This window comes from Schistocerca gregaria, chromosome X (assembly GCF_023897955.1).
Source record: "Schistocerca gregaria isolate iqSchGreg1 chromosome X, iqSchGreg1.2, whole genome shotgun sequence".
In the NCBI taxonomy this organism is placed as follows: domain Eukaryota; kingdom Metazoa; phylum Arthropoda; class Insecta; order Orthoptera; family Acrididae; genus Schistocerca; species Schistocerca gregaria.
The window spans coordinates 619,118,401-619,141,654 of NC_064931.1; the positions used below are offsets into that span (position 1 = coordinate 619,118,401).

The window sequence follows — 23,254 nt, forward strand, 5'->3', positions numbered from 1 at the left end:
ATAGACTTTAGATAGTAAGAGTAGACTGCGGTAGTTTTCCTGGTAGCTTTGGCCAATTAACGTCGTTCCCTCGTTACTCTTACATGAGTAGGTGTGTTGCATCCCTATCGGACGTTACCTCATAACGATCGCTTTTTTTGCATGTATGATCGGTGTCTTATTAGAGTCCCCTAAAAGCCAGAAGCGGTGAGCAGTCTAGAAACTGAGTGAGGATATAAAGAGGGCCGAATAATCTACTGAACATTTCGTTCTACATAGTTATCCTCCTTTCTGTTACTTAGAAGTAAACACTATTTATGGCAAAATTGAAATTATCGGTGTTTAATTCAGGTTGTATTCGAAAATTATTGATATGTAAAGTGAAACAGAGGGATGTTGTAGTTGGCAAATGGCTCTGAGCACTATGGGACTTAACATCTGAGAAATACTTGAATCTAACTAACCTAAGGACATTACACACATCCATGCCCGAGGCAGGATTCGAACCTGCGACGTAGCGGTCGCGCGGTTACAAACTGAAGTGCCTAGAACCGCTGGGCCACACCGGCCGGTAATGTTGTAGTTAAAATAAATAAAACAATACAGATTTGAAATGTAGTGCTACAAAACGGTAAAAAAACGTAAAATAAAAATATATGAGACATCGCTTCAATACTTCGCCGAACATATGTAAATCATGTTTCTCTTTTTCATTAACAAAATGGATGATTTGTAAGGTGAAACAAAGGTATGTTATACCAAAAATTAAAAAAATAAAAATACAAATTTATCGTATGCCACTGATAAACGCAGTTTTCTCAAAAAAGGTAAAATTTAAAAAAATGCAAAACATAAACATATGAAACGTCGCTTCAATACTTAGTCAAACATACATAAAATATGTTCTTGTTATTGATAAATAACTTTCGCACAGGAAGCCCTTGGCCTTGATCATGATGAAGAACGTTCTATTGCGTACAAAATAAAAACAATATATATATATATATATATATATATATATATATATATATATATATATATATATAATATTTGTGCATGTAAACTGTACTTGCAACAAAAGTAATTGCTTTGGTCACATAAACGCGCAGAAGTTACGCAATCAGATAATTTTTATTATTTATAAAATGCAACTTTTATTCTTCAAGAATATAAAATACACAATGGACTAACACAGAATGATGTGTGGTTCTAATTATGTGCAAAACTATGAACCAAACAAACAAAAATCAGAGAGAAGTCGTCGGCTTTCCAGTTTCTCTCTTTGACCTTCATTAATGTTTCTTTTCCGTACTAATACTACCAATACTTGCAGTAATCCTACTATTTACTGCGTCATCTACGTAGTGTACCAAAACTACTGAACCGTCGTTTTGGTAGAGCGCAACTCTAGCCCAACCTCCAATCACATGTCCCCGTAGGTTTAGGATTGTTGGATTGTTTGGGGGAAGAGACCAAACATCGAGGACATCGGTCTCATCGGATTAGGGGAAGATGGGGAAGAAAGTCGGCCGTGCCCTTTCAAAGGAACCTTTCCAGCATTTGCCTGGAGCGATTTAGGGAAATCACGGAAAACCTAAATCAGGATGGCCGGACGCGGGATTGAACCGTCGTCCTCCCGAATGCGAGTCCATTGTGCTACCACTGCGCCACCTCGCTCGGTCCCCGTAGGTTTACGGTGACACCCTTCCATGCAGCGATTTCCAGGTTAGAGCGCTACTGTTTTTTTTTTTTTTCCTTCATCTTTACCTATTTTACGCTTCTCGGAAATGTCCGTAGCACATACAGCTTTGTTCAGAAATTTGCATAACTTGAGAATTGAGCCCAAGCCTCCTCGGTAGCAGGCGAGCCATCTAATACAGCTCAGCACTGCCTGTCGAAAAATTGACTTTGCTACAGGGCATTAAAGACGTTCGTAAAACTTTTTTCGAGTAATTTTGACACTGCAACGCACTGCTTCCGTAGATTGATTTTCGAATTGTGAACTAAAAAAATGGCTCTGAGCACTATGGGACTCAACTGCTGTGGTCATCAGTCCCCTAGAACTTAGAACTACTTAAACCTAACTAACCTAAGGACATCACACACATCCATGCCCGAGGCAGGATTCGAACCTGCGACCGTAGCAGTCGCACGGTTCCGGACTGCGCGCCTAGAACCGCGAGACCACCGCGGCCGGCAATTGTGAACTTCACGTACCATAAACATATAAAAATAACCATCCGATTTCCGTGTGGTTTCCTTGTGAGTATATGAGCTTCTTGCAATAGAGTCCCCGAAGGTCCAGGCTGCAGATATGAACTTGGGGATAAACATACAGGATGTCTCAAATCTTTTGGGTCAGATTGAAACAAGCGATAGTGGGTCCACAACCGATTATATCGAGTTGGGGAGCAAACAGTCGGGAATTCATATTTATTGTTTTATGGACATACACAGCGTACACCGCTAACAACAGTGTAGCTCACAGTAATTGTTCAAATTGACGACCGCCAGTCTCAGTGCAAAAATGGCAACGGCGTGTGAGGTTCTGTCACACTTTCTCAAAGATCCCTGGTGTCTGCTGTACCAGAAGACAGGCAGCTTGGACCCTAGTAAGCAGGTCTCCATCTGTTTCTACGGCGGTTCCACACACCAACTTCTTCACTTAACCCTAGAGAAAAAAGTCCAGAGGTTTGAGATCCGGCGATCGCAATGCATGCGGTCGTCATATGACACACGTGCTATGCGCTATGTTGTGTACAGTATATCTGTTTGGTGGTCAGGGTTGTACGCTGTTTACTATACGCTGCCTGCTGCAGATAACAGACACCCGGGACCTCTGCGAGAGTGCGGCAGAACTGCATGCGCCGTTGCAATGCGTGCAGTAAGACTGACAGTCGTCGCATTGAACACTTGCTATGAGCTACATTGTTCTTACGCGCTGTACGCTGTGTATGTGCATAACACGCTAAATTTGAATTTCCGACGATTGGTTGGCTGACTCAGTGCGGTCGGTTGTGGACTCACTATAACTTGCTTAAATTTGACCAAAAGGTTTGTGACACCCTGTATAACCATTGGTTTCCGGACGTATGTTTATTAGGATTATTTGCTTATTACATTGTCCTCTACTCTCCCATCCCTTTTCTATCTTTATTAGTCAAACACACTGTATAAGAAAATTGTTAATAAAGGAATGATATGGCATCAAGTGCAACATACGAAAGCTGTTAGAATTTCAACATAGGAAATGACACAAATCAGAATAGCTCTTAGATTTTCCATTTCCCTAGCTCACAGCAGGTGGAGGCAGGGATATCTCCCTAGCACCGGTTTTCTTCGCTATTGTCGCCCAACCCAAAGAGTGATAATTTTTCAGCCTTACGTTAAACTCTGTCTACCCCTCCTTTTACAAGGAGTCGTTAAACCACTCCCGCTATGTCTGTCGTCCAAATTTGTTACAGTTCCCAGAGTTACATTAACGTCAAACCGAGAAAAATAATGGTTTTCTCTTTTTCAGGGACGATGAGAAATGGATCCAGTGTCCCCAGCCGTTCGAGAATCTGATCCTTACCGGGAGATCGAGCTCTACCTCGAGAAAGTTCAGGTAAGCTTCCGTTTTTCTGTTACCGCCCTCTCCTATTTACGCTGATAGTAAGCTCGAAGAGTGTATGGCATTGTTACCGAGTGATAAAAGTATCGAGAAATTGCAGTACACCTAATACGAGTTGCGACTGAATGTAATTGTATGCAGTGTGAACCCGAACGTTATTGATAACATTTCGGAGACAGTTCAAGGGTGTTTTCTGAGTGTGTTGGTATAATGTTGGCATGGTCTACGGTGATTCCATTTATACATACTTCTGTGAAATAACTTAACGTCAATAAAAAATCAGGTAATATGCGATCACCAAAACATACAACACACAACACTGAATAATGACTATGTGCAGATATAACAGTTCAGTACAGCACCGTTGTGGCGCTCTTTCATTGCATTCAGAGAACCCATGCACGTATTGAAAGTCGGCCCAACCCTTCAACAGTAAACCTAACCATACGGTCGTGTAACTTTACAACATACAACTAACACCATCGGAAAAATAAATCAGGTGCAGAACCGAGCAGTTTTCAGTGCAGTCTTGAGAGCAAAGTGCGAAGTGGGCATCTACAACAAATATTGGTCGACGCAATATTATTGCACCTAATTGTAAGGATGTTTCGCTCGGCTCATAGTAAGTTAGCTCGTGATCGGGGTTGATAACATATTCACAACTAACCTGTAAAAATAGGCAGTGCGACGCCTTTCCATAGTCGCCATTGTACCTGTGTACTTATTTGCTGTAACAAAAATGGTTCAAATGGCTCTGAGCGCTATAGGACTTAACTTCTGAGGTCATCAGTCCCCTAGAACTTAGAACTACTTAAACCTAACTAAGCTAAGGACATCACACACATCCATTTCTTCTTGGCGTTGCAATTTTAATGGCCAGTAGTGTACATAGTATACAGAAAACGTAAGTGCATTAGTTGAAACTACATACTATCTACCATCTGTAACGAAGATATCGGATTTTAGCAACATATACCCACAATATTAAGAATTTATCCACTACTTCTGGAATTGTTGGAGAATTCACATATCTGTGAACTTAATACAGGTAAAGAAATAAATTAATAACTTACAAGAACTGTGTTTTTAGAAACGTTTTCCTGCTCTGAGTGACTAAGGAAATGGAATCCTGAGGACCCTATTTATATGTCTCAGTAATGTGTAATGTATTTTATCTGGAAACAGTTCTTCTAATGAATCTGAGAAATAAATTGTTTTACACACATTTTATTTTTGTGATGTACGTTAGGAGCTCGTCCGTCTAGTGACCTACACCCTTTCACAAGGGTGGCTCCGAACTAGTTTACCGAAATTTGATGCTTACGTCCACTGTATCAAACAAGAGTCTATAATACACTGTAAGAAATTCTGCACCCAGCACCAGTTTTCTTGAAATGTTTTTATTAGACCATTATTAGTTTCGGGCCTGAGCCCATCGTCAGATGGTAGCGTTGACTTCTTTGCAGGTTTTACACATACTGATCAATGAAATGATCTAAACACAAGATGCCTTATGCCTTTGTGATATGATGTGATGTTCTGTCCCATTGAAAACACTAATTTCGTCAACAATACATATGAAATGCACAGAAAACAGCGGGTTACTTAAGTCCAAATGAAGCACATTTATTTGTCTGTTCAGAAACTCTTTCTGCTTGCACTGAGCTCTTATTTCATTACGGAACCAATACTGTTCACACTTTATCTTTGTTAGTTGTGCACTTTTACTGTTGTTCTTGATGTTCACCATAATATACTTTGAAAGCACTTTTTCAGCGAGACACTTTATGTTAAATGCTATAGCAAGTATTATTTTCATTATCTGCAGCTTGCACAGTTCTCTTTACATGGTTGGGGTTCAAAGGGCTCTGAGCACTATGGGACTCAACTGCTGTGGTCATTAGTCCCCTAGAACTTAGAGCTACTTAAACCTAACTAAGCTAAGGACATCACACACATCCATCCCCGAGGCAGGATTCGGACCTGCGACCGTAACGGTCGCGCGGTTCCAGGCTGAAGCGCCTAGAACCGCTCGGCCACTCCGGCCGGCCAAGTGCAATAATATAATGAGTAAGTAGTATCACGAGTGAATGGAACAAATTTGTTTACAAACAAGACACACAACGCATACTGTAGACGTTTTCACCGTTTCGGAGCTTTTTCAGTTCTGTTCAGATACAAAGATAGGTGGCGTTACGAAATCGAAAGAAATACAATCACTCGGTAAGTAGCCACCGAAGTCTACGGGTACCTTTCGTCAAAATGCTCAGTAAATATCCCTGAACAAGCTCCGAAATTCTGTTGGCGGAGTTCAGGTTCTCCGTGCAGGTTTGAAGTATGACTGGATGCAACCTATCCCACATGTTACTCAGTCGATACGTGGAATAGCCAAGGGGACTATGGGAACAGGAATTAAAGTTTACGGAGAATAAATATCAATATAATGCTTGCCGATGACATTGTACATCTGTCAGTTACGACAGAGGACCTCAAAGGAGTGGACAAAGTCTTGAAAAGGGGCTATAAGACGAAACACGGGTAATGGAGTGCAGTGAATTAAGTCAGGTAATTTTATGGGAACTAATTAGTAAACGAGACACCGAACGTAGGAGACAAGTGGAGCTATTTCGGCAAGAAAACAGCTTACGATGGGAGACGTAAAGAAGGTATAAAACGAACAGTTTCAGTAGCAAGATAATCGTTTACAAAGCAATGAATAATAAAGAAGCTGAGGTCAAATGTAAATTTGCGTGTTAGGAAACCTTTTTTGGAAGTATACGAGCTGCAATTGGAGAAATCCACTGACATAAGGGACTATAAGAAAGGGCAGATTGTTATGGTGTGCTGTTTGGGAATGAACCTCTCTGAAACGGCGAAGCTGGCCGGCTAATCGCACGCTACTGTCGGGAGTGTCTAAGGAAAATTGTTAAAGTACGGTGAAACCAGGAGTAGGTGACAAGATGTTGGACGTAAATTATGATTGCAGTGGACACGGGATCGTCTAAATTGGACCATGATCAAAGAAAACGTGTTGCCTGGTCGAATTAATCCCACTACTGTCACAAGCTGGTAGGGACTGTATTAGGGTTTGGGGAACATACACCTGGGCTTCCGCGGGACTTGGGGTTGTAGTCGAAGGCACAAAGTTAGCTGTGAACTACATGAACGTTATCACTTCAAAAAATGGTTCAAATGGCTCCAAGCACTATGGGACTTAACATCTGGACGTAGAAATAATGAAACCTAACTACATCACACACGTCCATGCCCGAGACTGGATTCCAACCTGCAACCGCAGCAGCAACGCGGTTCCGGACTGAAGCGCGTAGAACCGCTCGGCCACAGCGACCGCCTCACTTCCTGCTTTATATCACCCCCTACGGCGATTACATTTTCGAGCAGGATAACTGTCCGTGTAACAAAGCCAGGGTCGTGTCACATACGTCTGAGTATGTGATTTGCCTGAGCCGATTTGCCTGAGCTGAACCCGATGGACACATCTGGGACACTATGAGGCACCAAATCCGCACACACAAACCATGGACCCGTAATTTACTGTCATTGCGTGACCTATGCCTAGATATCTGTTGCCTCATACCTCCGTAAACCTACCAAGGGCTTGTCGAAGCCATGCCAGACAGAATCGCTGCTGTATTGCGCTCGAAATGTGGACCAAAACGTTATTAATCAGCTGGTCGTAATACAAGGGCCGTTCACTAAGGAATGCAGCACTTTTTTTCTGAAAGCGGGTTGTTTTTGTGCAGGATTCCAATACAATATATTATTTCCCACTCTTATGGCTGCAGGATCCTATATTTTAACATACTCTCCATTCAATGCGACGGCCTTACCCCACCTTATTGGGAGGGCCTGTATGCTTGCATGGTACCATAGTACCGGTTGACGTCATTTACAACGTCTTGCTGCACCGATAACCTCCACATCCTCCAGAAACTGCTTCCAGTGGAGTGCATCCTTCATTGGGCCATACCGATGGAAACCGAAAGGTGCGAGATCCGGGCTGTCGGCTGGATGAGGAAGAACAGTCCAGTGAAGTTCTGTGAGCTCCTCTCGGGCGCCTTGTGTTGTCATGGAGAACGAGAAATTGGTTTACGTTTGTGTGGCAACGAACACTTACACGCTGAGGTCGTTTCTCTAATTTCACAGTTGTAGGTGGCCAGCCGGCACGAGGGAGATCGGACAGATTTGCGAGACCTTATTGCGATGATGGCAGACGGCTCGCCCAACGACTCACCGTGCTTTTGTTCACCGACAGGACACCGTAAACATTCTCCAAGCACCCGTGATTATCCGTGGTGCCCCGGTTTCCCATCATAGAAACTCAGTGACAGCTCTCTGCCTGGAATGCACCTCCGTTAAGGAGGCTATTTTGAAGGCAACGTATAGTGCCGCCACCTATCGGAACTTCATGATACTGTACGGGCTGAAGCAGGAGTATTCAGCGATGTTCCACAACAAATTCAGATGTTTTTTCAATTGAAATGGGCCGAGAAAAAGACTGTGTTACATTACTTATTGAATGAGCCTTGTACTCATCGGTGTAGAAGTGTAACGGGCGCCTATCATCAGTGATAGGTGTGTATGTGGTTTGGGGACTTTGGGCGCCCAACGGCGATGTTATCAGCGCCCTGACATCGATGAAAACAAACGACTGTGGTTAAGAACGAAAACTGTCGTACACCCATGCACACGAAACGACCACACAACGACTATCGCACAGGCACTCTCCCATGCATTAATACCAATGTGGTTGGTAAGATAGCTAATCAAGAAATTAAAACAGAGGGAAAACAAAACACAAAAGAACTAAAAGAACAGCACAGGGAAATGAGACTGGCTGACCACTTACGAAAAAATGTGCGTGAGCCAGCCACCCCGTTGACGCATTAAAAATATCTCCTCAAAATCTTGTTAAAAATGTGGGACAATTCACAGAACTTTAAAACCCGAACCACATTCGTTTGAGCTCTACATAAAATAGACTGCAGATCCGCCGGCAAATCCGCTGCAGTCCGCTGGTCAGCAAATAAAATGCAGTCCAATAAAATGTGGTGCACCGTGATCTGCACGCCACAAGCACCACACATCGGAGGGTCCTCTCGCAGGAGTAAAACTCCATGCGTCATAGGGCTGTGGCCGATGCGAAGACGAGTAAGGATGATCGTCAGTGACAAGCAGAGATCGTAAGCTTTTGAGCCGGCCGCTGTGGTCGAGAGGTTCTAGGCGCTTAAATCCGGAACCGCGCTGCTGCTACGGTCGCAGGTTCGAATCCTGCCTCGGACATGGATGTGTGTGATGTTCAAATGGCTCTGAGAACTATGGGACTTAACAGCTGAGGTCATCAGTCCCCTAGAACTAACCTAAGGATATCACACAGATCCATGTCCTAGGCAGGATTCAAACCTGCGACCGTATCGGCCGTGCGGTTCCAGACTGAAGCGCCTAGAACCGCCCGGCCACACCTGCCGGCTGATGTGTGTGATGTCATTAGGTTAGTTAGGTTTAAGTGGTTCTAAGTCTAGGGGACTGAGGACCTAAGATGTTAAGTCCCATAGTGCTCAGAGCCATTTGTTAAGTTCCATAGTGCTCAGAGCCATTTGATCCACAAGATTTTGAAATGTTGTGCTGTAGAAGAATGCTGAAGATTACATGGGTAAATAGGATAACTAATGAAGTGGCATAAAATCAAATCAACGAGTAAAGTAGGAAAGTATTTTGTGGCACAGCTTGACTGAAAGAAATGGTAGACTGATAGGAAACATTCTCGTTCATCAAAGAATAGTTAATATGGCGATGTTGCAATAGCTATGCAAAGATGGTCAGGCTTGCGTAGGACAGACTCTCGTGGAGTGCTGCATCAGACCAGCCTTCGGACTGAATCCAATAAAAACGACACGAAAAAGACAGAGTCATCGCCGAAAGTCCAAGAAGGTTCCAAATCGTTACAAGTAATACAAATCTTAAAAGCAAATGTCAAAAAGAAACAATTTCGGAAGTAAATGGATCACAATTTTGAAATGATTCATTGACATGGATCATTTTGTAAAGCTGATCTGCCAACTCAGAGAGCAGGAATGATGTTCGTAAGGAACGATGAAAGACTTGTCTCCTTAGATCGTATCCGACGTACCGACTTCTGGGAAAAAACTGAATATGAATCAAATGCTAAAATAGATCTGGGCAAATCGGTCACGTTGACTATATCATGTGCACAGAATGGAGAAAAGAAAGACTTTCTAAAGAAATTACAGTGTCAGTCCGACGAGAAACGGCTGTAAAACAGATCGCCTAGGCTGTGGAGTGCTCCACGAAACTTGATTAGGCTATACGACTAGTCCTGGATGGAAGTTGACAATGCTGGTGATCGAGAATCCCCATATCGTCTTTTGTATAGAAACGTTACCGTCTCGGTAGCTGCGGGGTTAGTGCGGCACATTTCTAACTGTAGGGGGCCGGGTTCGATTCCCGGTCTCGGGCAGGTTTTCTCCGCTCGGGGCCGTGTTGTGACGTCCTTACATTCATATCGTCGTAACTGACAAGCCAGTTGTGTCCAACGCACTGTTGTATCGTGTCTCCATCAATGAGATGGGACGAACCGAATGGCAGTAATATATATATATATATATATATATATATGTGTGTGTGTGTGTGTTTTGTGCCGTCATTAAAAGAAACTTCAATTAGGTGAATGTGACACATAGTTGTCAGAATAGAGATTGATATAAATTATTCGCGCATTGCGTTTGTAAGACGTGAGATCTTGCAAGCTGACTGTTGGCGTGCGACAATGGTAGATATCTTCCCCGTTTCTGAATAAATATATTATTTCACACTGTAACGGAATATGCGCTGTTTTGAAACTTAATGTCTGATGTGAGCCAGACCGGGACATTTAAGGACTGTCCTATACACGTGTGTGTAGCGCAGTCGATGCGAGCAGTGCGTGTAAAAAAAAGATAAGGTTCCTAGTTCGAGTCCCGCTCCGGCGTACAGTTTTAATTTTCCAGGAAGTTTCAAGTTCGTTTTCATGTATCTAATTGCGCGAATAACGGACAGCGGCAAATTTATTATGTCTCGACATTAATAGGTCTGAGGTAGATAGTATGCCTTATTACTCTCCTTGCATCAGACACTTTCTGGTATTATGCAATTCTGGCGACTCATACTGAAGCAGGAAGATCGCAACACGAACAGAACGATGCTGGAGTTTGGCTTACCCACAACCAGCAAACATGTACACAAGGACGGAGCTCTATCTCTCTCTCTCTCTCTCTCTCTCTCTCTCTCTCTCTCTCTCTTTCCACACACACATACATAAACCATGCGTGTGGCTCGCAGAGAGAGAGAGAGAGAGAGAGAGAGAGAGAGAGAGAGAGATAATGAGTAAGCTTCAAAAATACTTATGTCTCTCGTTGGAGCCAAAGTCGTTGAGTGGATTAGTCGCGCCGTGTTTTCTGTAACGTACAAAGAGACAGGTTTTCCTCAGTGCCTGTTGGATACATGAAGCATTTAGTATGCATGTATGGACAGAAATGTTTATCATTCTTTTGGCATTAATTTATGCAAGGCTATACAGAAATAAGCTCGCGGACATCTGTTACTCACTTGAACGGTCCGACACTTCATGATACTTCGACAATGGGTTTCGTAAATGTGATTAGTACGGACGTGTGTAATAGGACAGACACTGGAATTGATTCAGTTGAATTGTTAACATTTTTCACGCTTCTATGGATGTTTCTAATATTGTTCATTTGTGATTTAGGAGACAGGTAAGATAGCTTCGTGGGCGTTGGTATTGCCAAGGTCATGGTAGGCACGTGTATGCCGGAAGTTCCCAACATCGCCGCTAGAGTACACCCCACTGCAGGGCGAGCAAGACCTGGGGCGCAGCGCCGCAGCGGTCTTCGCAAGAACCACGTAGTACATCGACAGCCGGAAATGTGTGCCTCAGGAAACTTCAGTTCCAGCACTGTTTCAAAGGAAGCGGCACATTTGTGAGTTAGGTGCATGCATCACGGCCATGGTTGCGAGCGGCTATTTTGAAGAAACTGTCTAAGTAATTCTTCTGTACTGTGACATGAGATGTAATTAACACTCAATTTATATGCCTTATCGTATGTATGTACACCCCTGCAAAGGACGATAGCATAATATCAGAAGCGGAACTTCAGTGTTGTGCCAATTAAACTTCGTGGCCTTTCCAGTATTTTCCACCTACAAAGGGCACAGTGATATAAAGACTATGACAATGATCTTCGATGATCTATTTGTATATGAAACAACGGTTAAATTTCGTGTAGAACATCTGTCAAGAAGCACTGTCATGCATCTTGAAACAGATTGCGACAATGGTAGCGTGTTTAAATTGTGTGTTAATATGCATTTCCCCACAGTAGTTGTTGATCAAGTACAGAAGTGGTGACTTTTGCGCGTGTGGTGAAATATATATTCAACGATTATATCTGCAAAAACAATCTGATTAAAGTGATTGGCTACGTAGACAAAATTTAATAAAAAAAGAAAAGGAACCGCTATGAACCCCGTTTTATCCACTTCCTATTTTCCGTAAATCGAAAACGAAGTACTGGTAAGAGATAAATGTGATCTGTCGTCTTCGATGGCGAGATTGTTGACATTGCGCTATATATACCCAAACATTTCGAATAATATTAGAATAACGAATTTAAAAAAAAAATGAATTAATATACTTTTCTTCCTCTCCCAACGACGTTTAAAGTTTTCCATTGGAACAGTAGATCACCCATTTCCTGAGTGGGCGGATCTACAATAGAAACGATAAGATAAGGTATCGCTATAGAGACTGTCAGCGAACCATTGATTAATCCACATGGTTTCACTTACTTCCCTTCAAGAGAAGAGGTGGACACGCATGATAATATGACATTGATACAAAATAGAAATTTTAATTTTTATGAAATTCCTGTCTATGATTGACTCTCAGAACCGTTACCTCAAATAAAACCTCTACGTGGTAAAATAAGATGACTTCGAAGGGAAGTTTATCAAATGGGATAACGCCACAATTCAGCTGGAAGACCACATCTACAACTAAATTTCCATGAATACTCTAAAATTCACACGTAAGTGCCTGGAAAAGGCTTCACCTAAGCAATTTCACGCTGTCCCTCATTTGTTTCACTCTCGAGCAGCTCATAGGGAACACGAACACTTAAATCTTTCCGTGCGAGCTTTGATTTCTCTTATTTTATTAGGATGGTCATTTCCCTCTATGTAAGTGAACGTCAACAAAGTATTTTCGCATTAGGAAGAGAAATTTTGTGAAAATTTCGTAAAATGATCACGCCTTTGTCTTAATGATTGCCTCCCCAACCCGTATCTCAAAAGCATGAGACACCACTGTTTTGCGATAATACAAAAGGTGCTGCCCTTTATTGAACTTTTTCGTGTCTTCTGTCAATCCTATCTGGTAAGCATCCTATTAGCACACACCAGTACTTCAGCAGAGGACCTAAAAGTGTAGTGTATGCAGTCTGAGGATTTGTTGCATTTTCTCAGTGATCTGCCAATAAAACACAGTATTTGGTTCACCCCATCCCGACAACATTATCTATGTAATCATTCCAATTTCAGTTGTTCATAAATCTAATGAAAGCCATCAGATATGTTTAATTTACCGTGTAGCCGAAATGTAACTGATTTCTTGTAGTAGTCACGTGGATGACATGACACTTTTCATTATTTAGAGTCAACTGCTACCTTTCTCACTGTACAAATATTTCATTTAAATAATTTTGCAGTTGGTTTTCATGAGTTTACAAGACGGTAAATGAAAGAATCATCTCATAACAATATTGGAGGGCTGATCAGATTCTCCTCTAAAACGTTTGTATAGAACAGGGAGAGCAGAAGGTCTACCACACTTGCTTGGGGAACGCCAGATATCACCTCCGTTACACTACCAACTGTGACCTTTCTGACAGGAAATCACGAATCTAGTCGCGGAAGTTAGATGGCGTTCCACAGGCACCCAATTTGATTAGAAGTCGCTTGTGGGGTACAGTAGCAAAAGACTAGAAATCTAGAATATGAAAACAATTTGAGCGCCCCTGTTGTTCTTGTGGTGCTATCAGTACGAGGATTCTTTTGATGCAGCTCTCTGCGTTAGTGCAAAACTCTTCAAATCTGCATAGATGCAGCATCTTATAGCCATCGAAACCGCCTTATTGTATTCAAGCCATGGTGTCCCACTGCAATTTTTTTTATCACTGCCCCCATTTCATTCTTTCCTTCATTATCAAGTTAACTATTCGTTGATGCTTATCCCTTCTTTCCTTTCTCTCCAACTCAGTCCAGTACCCCTTCATCAGTTATCTGATTTCATCAAGTCTTCGGAATGCTTCTGTAACATCACATTTCAAAATTTTCTCTTCTCTTCTTCACTGTGCTATCATCCACATTCCACTGTCATATAATGCTACATCACTTGCTAACAATAAAATTAAGAAAAATTATCATTTTCTTGTCTGTCTAACTTTTATATTCTAATTACTTCCGCCGCCGTTAGTTATTTTTCTGTCCAAATAGCAAAACTTATCAGTTACTTTCAGCGTCTCAGTTCCATACCACTGGCCTGAATGGCCGAACTGTTCTAGGCGCTACAGTCTGGAACCGCGCTACCGCTACGGTCGCAGGTTCGATTCCTGCCTCGGGCATGGATGTGTGTGATGTTCTTAGGTTAGTTAGGTTTAAGTAGTTCTAAGTTCTAGGGGACTGATGATCTCAGAATTTAAGTCCCATAGTGCTCAGAGCCATTTGAACCATTTGAGCCAGTTCCATACCTACAGAGTCCAGCCATGTAATTGTAACAAACGCCTGCATTCAAGGTTAACGTATAATAATCACTCACACATGGCAAATGGCAGCAGAAGAAGTGGAGGGTATGTAAAGCATTCCGGTGTGTGTATGGGGTGAGGGGGGAGGGGGGGGGGGGAGGGAGAGGCACGCGGAAAACCATGCAATCTGTGCAGTCGTTGTAGTAAGGCGAAAACGGAGCGATTTATCTGACGTCCAAAAGGGCATGATCATTGGCTTGTGGACCAGGGGTGGAAGCATTTCGGGAATGGCTAAGTTTGTTAACTGTTCATATGCCGCTATGGTTAAAGTACAGTGTGTGTGACAAATGGAACTATCCAAAACCGGCGCCAAGGAAAATCTGAGGTAGTCAGTCCCCTAGACTTAGACCTACTTAAACCTGACTAACCTAAGGACATCACACACATCCATGCCCGAGGCAGGACCGTAGCGGTCGCACGCTTCTAGACTGTAGCGCCTTGAACCGCTCAGACACCCCGGCTGGCAAACTGATCTTCCCCGATGTAGGTTTCTACCAGTTTTTCTATTCATCTGTAAATAATATGTGAAAGTATTTTGCAGGCATGCCTTATTGTGATAGTTCGTTGATATTCACACTTGTCAGCACCTCATTTCCTTGGAACTGGAATTAGTACATTCGTCTTGAAGTGTGAGGGAATTGCGCCTGTCTCAAAGATCTTGCACGCCAGGTAGAATCGTTTAGTCATAGCTGGCTGCCTTTTGCAAGGATCCCTATATTATGAGGGAATATGTTCTACTCCACTGGCATTGTTTGGACTTCAATCTTTCAGAGCTCTGTTAAATGTTTTTCGCGACATCTTATCTCCAATCTCATCTTCGTGAACTTCCTCTTCTCTTTCTATAATATTGCATTCAGGTTCGTTTCTCTTGTAAAGCATTTCTTTCCATAATACTGGTCTTCCATACGAGCTCTTGATATTTATACAGCTGCTTCTCTTTTCTCCAAAGGCCTCTTAAGTTTCTTAAGGGCGGTATATAACTTTCCCCTAGTTATACTGTACATGCTTTAATAGACTTGCATTTGTCCTCTGGTCATTCCTACTTAGCCATCTTGCACTTTCTGTATCCGCCTTTGCTTCCTCATTTGCTACATTATTTTTAATATTTTCTCCTTTCAATAATTAAATTCGTTACCTCACGTGTTATCTAAAGATTTCTATTAGGCCTTGTCCTTTTACCTGCTTGATCCTCTGCTGGATTCACTATTTCTTCTCTCAAAGCTACACGTCCGCCTTCTACTGTTTTCCTTGCCCCGGATTCAGTCAAAAATGGTTCAAATGGCTCTAACCACTATGGTACTTAACATCTGAGGTCATCAGTTCCCTAGACTTAGAACTCCTTAACCCAACTAGGCAGGATTCGAACCTGCGGCCGTAGCAGCCGCGTGGTTCCGGACTGAAGCGCCTTGAACCGCACGGTCACAGCGGCCGACCCAGATTCAGTCAATCGTTACCTATTGCTCCCTTTGAAATTCTCAACAACATCCGGTTCTTTTTACTTATCCAGATGCTACCCCCCATAGTTTCCTATAATTTTGAAATTCCTTCAGTTTTAATCTACATTTCATAACAGATAAATTATAGCCTGAGTCCACGTTTTCTCCAGGAAATGACTTATAGTTTAAAATCTTGTTGCGAAATCTCTTTCTTGCCATTATGTAATCAATTTGGAACCCTGCAGTGTCTCTTCCACACACACACACACACACATATATATATATATATATATATATAGCCTTATTACGCGTGTCTTAAACCAAGTTTTATGAATGATTAAATTATGTTCTGCGCAACGTTCGACCAGGTGCGTTCTTCTCTCATTCCTTTCCTCCAGTCCATGTTATTTTTCTACTCTTCCTTTTCCTACTGTCGCAGTCCACCCCGCCATCAAAATTAAATTTTCCTCTTCCTTAACTATCTGAATAATTTCTTTTATCTCATCATAGATTCTTTCATTCTCTTCATTATCTGCCGAGCCAATTGAAATATACACTTTTTACTGCTGTTGTGGACGTTGGCTTACCCTCATTCCTATTTCCTTATTCATTATTAGACCCACTCTTGAATTACCCTTATTTGTTTTTGTATTTATAACTCTCTACTCACCGGACCAGAAGTCGTTTACTTCCTGCCCCTGAACTTCACTAATTTCCGCTATAGCCTGTCTCACATCAGCCTATCAATCTTCCTTTTCAAATTTTCTAACTTATCTACTTGATTAAGGGATCTAACATTCCACGCTCCGACCCGTAGAATGTCAGCCTTCTTTTCATGATTACGATATCCTCCTGAAATCCGAAAGCGAGACTATTTTACCTCCAGAATATTTGTTTAACCTAGTCGATGCCATCATAATTTAACCCTATAGTTGAGCTACATGCCGCCGGGAAAACTAAAGGCTGTAGTTTCCCCTTGCTTGCAGTACCAGCACAACAAGTCCATGCTGGCTAATGTTAAAAGACCATATCTGTCAATATCCAGACTGTTGCTTTTGCAACGACTGTGAAAGCAGCTGCCGCTGTTCAGGAACCACACGTTTGTATGGCCTCTCAACAGACACCCTGCCTTTGTTGTTGCACCTACGGTATGATTATGTGTAGCGTTGAAACATTCAAGCTAACCAACGTCGGCAAGATCCGTACTTCATGGGGGGCAAGTATAGAACGCGTTGCATAACATGTAATACGTAATGAGTTTACAAGAAAGTCGCAAGAACTCGACTAGCAAATATTATTGTAAGATCTTTAGGTTTCTATAGGACAGGCAATCCGAAAGGTGTCAGACACTTAACTGAATGTGTTTATTATCGATTAATGGGAGCTGTGGAACACAAAACCATGGCACGGAACAATGATTCTAAAATGCAGGAACCTTATTGGCCGAAATAGGTACCTGTAACGAGCAGTGAAGTTTAACACTGTAATTCCATCATATTACGTTTCTAATCGTAAGTAATATATTCACGTTGCAATACCGATCTGTAAGCATCGAAATATCGACCTCTTGCTTGAATTCTGAATGTTCCATGGTTGCAGCAAAACACAAGCCACATTTATTTTTAAATAAGCACTATGACGAACGAACTCGTAGACGATACATGAAATATGTATTTAAAAATTAGAGGAAAGAAAGAAAAGGGATTAGCAAAGAAACTGAAAAGAGGTTTTGATCAAATATTTCAGCAGAATATCGTTGAAAGTCAAGATAGGTAATGACAGTAGAAAAGCTCGAACATTAAATAAAACCGCGTAGAAATATCCTAACATACGTAAAAACATTATAGTTCGACGATTTTACAGACGTATTTTATTGTTCACTAATGGTGTCTTTAACTGTACGAGACGACATCCAACCTCTTCCTGGTCTTTCTGTACGGTATAAGATAGCAAAATACATGAAAATATCTGCACAAATATTTCCTGGAAGTTACATTATCTACTGTATAGTGTACAAGAACCTGATGACAACTTAGGGACTAATTAGGAACCTAAGGAGAAGGCTACTCTTCTATTTGATTTCATTTTATAACCTCTGAGGTTGTCAGAATATCATTACTCTTATATACAAAAGTACTTCAAAACATTTGTGGGGTATCAGGTCATGGAGGCTCGGAAGAATTATGGGAGCTCAGGCGTTTTAAAGCGGCGTTTTAAAGCAGAAAACAACTTGAGGCTGTTTGTGAATATGCGCTCGTGTCAGTATGTGTTGATCTGGGGAAAGACCAAAGTTGTTGCATAAACTAGCGTCGATTAGAAACCTAACGTTTGCCCATCTACATGGGTACTCTGCAAATCACGCTTAAGTGCCTGGCAGAGTGTTCATAGAACCACCTTCACACTCATTCTCTATTGTTCCCTTCACTCGCAGCGCGCGGAAAAAAAAGGAACACCTACATTTTTCCGTGCAGCTCTGATTTCCCTTATTCTATTATGATGATCGTTTCCCCCTATGTAGGTCGGTGACAAAAAAATATTTTGTCGTTTGGAGGAGAAATTTGGTGACTGACACCACCGCAACGAAAATCGCCTTCGTGTTAATGATTTCCAACTCCAAATCCTATATCATACCCCTGACGCTCTCTGCCCAATTTCTGGATAATACAAAACGTGGTACCCTTTGTTGAACCTACTCCGTTAATCCTATCTGATAAGGCTCCCACATAGCGAAGCACTCTCCAAAAGAGGACGAAAAAACATAATGTAGGCAGTCTCTTTAGTAGATCTGTTGCATCTTCTGGGTGTCCTGCCAATAAAACACAGTCTGTGGATCACCATCGTCACAACAGTTTCTATGTGTTCTTTCCAATTCACATTGATTTTAATTGTAATTCCGAGTGATCTAGCTCAGTATACGGCCTTGAGATTTGATTGATTTATCATGTAACCGAAGTTTAACGGATTCCTTTTAGCACTCATGTGGATGACCACGCCAATTTTCGCACCATACAGATATCTTAAGTAAATCCTTTGACTTTAATAGACGATAAACGACAGCATCTCCTGCAAACAACCTAAGACGGCTGCTCAGATTGCCTCGTAATTCGTTTATAAAAAATAAGAAACAGGAGAGGACCTGTAACACTACTCGATGACTTTCCCTCAGTTACTACACACTGTGAACGTTCTGACAGAAAATCACGAATCCGGTCGAAAAACTGAGACGATATTCCATAAGCACGCAATTTGATTACAAGTCGCATGTGAGACACGGTTTCAAAAGTCTTCTGGAAATCTAGAAATACTTAATTAATCTGAAATCCTTTGTCGATGACACTCAACACTTCGTGTCAGTGAAGAGCTAGTTGTGTTTCACAAGATCGATGTTTTCTAAATCCGTGTTGACTGTGTGCCAATAGACCATTCTCTTCGATGTAATTCATAGCGTTCGAACACAATAGTTGTTCCACATTCCTGCTGCATATTGACGTTAATGATATAGGCCAGTAATTTAGTAGATTACTCCTATTGCCTTTCTTGAATGACCTGTGCTACTTTCCAGTCTTTGGGTACGGATCTTTTGTCGAGCGAGCAGTTGCATATGATTGTTAAGTATGGTACTATTACACCAGCATACTTTGAAAGGAACCTAACTGGTGTACGATATGGACCAGAAGACTTGATTTTAATATGTGATTTAAGTTGCTCCAGTAGTCCGAGAAAATTTACTTCTAAGTAAAACATGTTGGCAGCTGTTTTCGATTCGAATTCTGCAATATTTTCCTCGCCTTCTTTGGTGAAGGAATTTCGAAAGGCTGTGTTTAGTAACTTTACTTTAGAAGCTTTGTCATAGATAGTATTTCCATTGCTGTCGCACAGAGAAGGTATTAATTGTGTCTTTCCACTAGCATATTTTACATACGATAAGAATCTCTCTGGATTTTCTGCCAGGTTTCGAGACAATAAATATGAACTCCGCAAAGACTAATTGTGCAAAATCCAATTGGCGCTCTTTTCGCATCGCATCATGAAAGACATGGATCAACGCAATCAGATGGAGGCATTATTTCTTGTCTTCTGAACAGTATGACTCCGTACGACACCGACGGATACTAACGAAAATACGTTCATGCTATCTTGGATGGAGTAACTTCTGGCATGCCTCAGCGAAATCTTTTAACCCCCTTTCTGTTCGTGTAATGACATGCTCGATAATATCAATAGTAAGCTGAAGCAACTGACGGTTACTAATGATTGGAGAGAAGCGCAGGTCATTCCCGTTTTCTAGAAGGGTCGTAGCACAGATCCACATAATTATAGGCCTATACCGTTGACGTCAGTCTGTTGTAAAAATAGTTCAAATGGCTCTGAGTACTATGGGACTTAACATCTGAGGTCATCAGTCCCCTAGAACTTAGAATACTTAAACCTAGCCGGCCGGAGTGGCCGAGCGGTTCTAGGCGCTTCAGTCTGGAACCGCGCGACCGCTACGTTCGCAGGTTCGAATCCTGCCTCGGACATGGATGTGTGTCATGTCCTTAGGTTAGTTAGGTTTAAGTAGTTCTTAGTTCTAGGGAACTGATGACCTCAGAAGTCCCATAGTGCTCAGAGCCATTTGAACTTAAACCTAACTAACCTAAGGACATCACACACATCCATGCCCGAGGCAGGATTCGAACCTGCGACCGAAGCAGTCACGCGGTTCCGGACTCAAGTGCCTAGAACCGCTCGGCCACCGCGGCCGGCAGTCTGTTGTAGAATAATGGAATACGTTTAATGATAAAAAAATTATGACTTTTTGGAGAACGAAAATTTCCTCTATGAAAATTAACTTGAATTTCACAAACTGAGATTTTGCGAAAGTTAGCTAGCTCTGTTACTCCATGAGATTCATAACGTCGTAGGCAACTGCGCTCAGTTTGCTGAATCTTAAGAAATGTAACTCATCTACGAAAGAAGTGGCTTACAAGGTGCTTGTTCGACCGATTTTTTAGTATTGTTTATCAGTTTGGTCTCTTTAGGAGGTAGAACTGATAGGAGTGACAGAAAAGGTCCAACGAAGAGCGGCACAAAAAAAAAGAAAAATGGTTCAAATGGCTCTGAGCACTATGGGACTCAACTGCTGTGGTCATTAGTCCCCTAGAACTTAGAACTACTTAAACCTAACTAACCTAAGGACATCACACACATCCATGCCCGAGGCAGGATTCGAACCTGCGACCGTAGCAGTCGCACGGTTCCGGACTGCGCGCCTAGAACCGCGAGACCACCGCGGCCGGCAACAGCGGCACATTGTGGCACGGGATCGTTCAGCTGGTGCGAGAGCGTTACAAAGATGATTAATGAACTCCTGTGACAGACTCTACAAGGGATGCGTTGTGCATCAGGGAGACGTTTACTATTGAAATTTTGAGAGAGCACATTCCGGGAAATGTCTGACCACATATTACAAATTCCCACATACATCTCGCGAAATGACCACGATGAAAAAATTCGAGAAATTAGAGGCCATACACAGGTTTACCCTCACTCTTTCTTCCCACGAGCCACTCGCGAGAGAAACAGGGAAGGGAGGGTCAGTTAGACGTACCAAATGTACCCTCCGCCTCGCATCGTAGGTTACTTGCGGAGTACTGATGTAGATGTAGAAATGCAGAAGACATTTACACATGATGCAGCTATCTGTGATGATCCGAAAAAAGCTGTAGACGTATCCAGTCAGTCTTGATAAAATTTAAGATTATAGCATACATAGGCAACTTACTGAAAATGTTCAGAATTATCAAACTTTGAACTTCAATTACCGTAGTTTCGTATGATTCTAGTATCGATGACTCGCGACTGGAGTTTGTCAACTGAAACAAACATCAGGTCGTAAGTATTTCTAGGGAAGTGTAGTGGAATTGTCGCATACACTCAGGTGGTGCATAGCAGAATTCGGTTCTTCGGTAGGGTGCTCACAAAATGTAGTAAGCTTACAGGCCGCTAGTGCGACCCATCCGGAATTTTGCTCATATGTGTGGGAACCACACGAAACAGGTCCAACAGAGATTATTGCAAATGTACATAGAAGGGTAGAAAGGATGGTCACACGTTTGGTTGACCCATAGAAGAGCGCCATGGAGATGTTGCAAAATGTGATGTTGGAGACACTCCGAGAAAGGCGCCAACTGTCCCACGAAAGACTGCATACTAAGTTCCAATAACCAGTATTCAGCACGAAATCCAGGAATATACCATAACCTCCTACCTGTCGCACCTGCAGGAGTTGCGAAGAAAATTATGCTACCTACTGTGGGCACAAAGTGGAGTTGTACAACTACCGCAGGCTATCGTAAGTTATCGTAAGCTACAATAGTTTGCCTAGTAGCTTTGGTCTGTTGAGATCGTAACCGAATTACCTCTACGTTATGTGGGTTGCGTACGCATTGGGCGCTACCTCATTTCTACTGCTTTCTTTGCTTATGCTTTCAGCGTCTTACAAGATTCCCCTAGAAGCGGTGAACCTTCTACAAACTGAATGTGGATAGGGAAGAGTCGTTCAGCATCGGCCACGTTAAGTTTTTTGACTTTACTGTGTGTCTGTGGTTGTGAATCAGAATATTAACATACTATTCTCTTACCTCAAGACATTTTATATGCATAGCACAGTGTAATGATTTTTATTTTGTTTATGTTACTTAATTACATCGAAAGTGAAAGGACTATGATTACAACGCTTGTCGAAAGTGGCTTGCAGTATTGGCCATTGTCTTTTCTATGATAATATCGGTTGTTAATCAAACACTGCGCTGATACTTACTGAATATTAAGGGAACACGTAAGCAAGTGTACTTATTGTTACAATTTCAGCTCAGGTCACCAATATTTTATTCACAATTTCACAGGGATCACAAATGAAATACAAAATACTCTTCTGATTCACACATTCAACATGTGCCCAGCCCTTACGTGTACACGTGGTACACTAAACACATAATCCACTGCTCAGTCTCTTCTACTGGCCCATTATTTCCTGTACGTTTCAGCTTTGTTCGGTGCTTTTTAATTGGCGTTCTACGACCGCCTTATACGCGTTTATTTTGCTTTGGAACAAGTTCAGTTTCCTTCAACTCTCTTTCAGACTATTTTTTTCTGTTTTTAATCTCTTTTCTTTGGTGGCGATCTTTTCCTTTTCTAATTGTTGAAATCTCTTCTGCTGGCTCCCTAACGGTCATTGGTCACAGACATTCTCATGCACTCTTCATTCTATTTCCCTCTTACTTTTCCTCATTTCCTGCCATTTCAATCTGAAAAGAACTAACAAGAAGAAAATGCAATTTAAAAAC

At 42.0% G+C, this 23,254-nt stretch overlaps 1 protein-coding gene across 2 annotated transcripts in view; it reads left to right on the forward strand.

The window, feature by feature from the left end:
• Positions 1-23,254, forward strand: part of LOC126299075 (rho GTPase-activating protein 7) — a 1,286,633-nt gene that overhangs the window by 611,975 nt on the left and 651,404 nt on the right. For both annotated transcript variants that reach the window (XM_049990744.1, XM_049990745.1), the window contains exon 3: positions 3,500-3,586. In XM_049990744.1, the coding sequence (XP_049846701.1) occupies positions 3,512-3,586 (75 nt within the window). In that variant the 5' untranslated portion in view covers positions 3,500-3,511. The remainder of the gene's footprint in view (positions 1-3,499; positions 3,587-23,254) is intronic.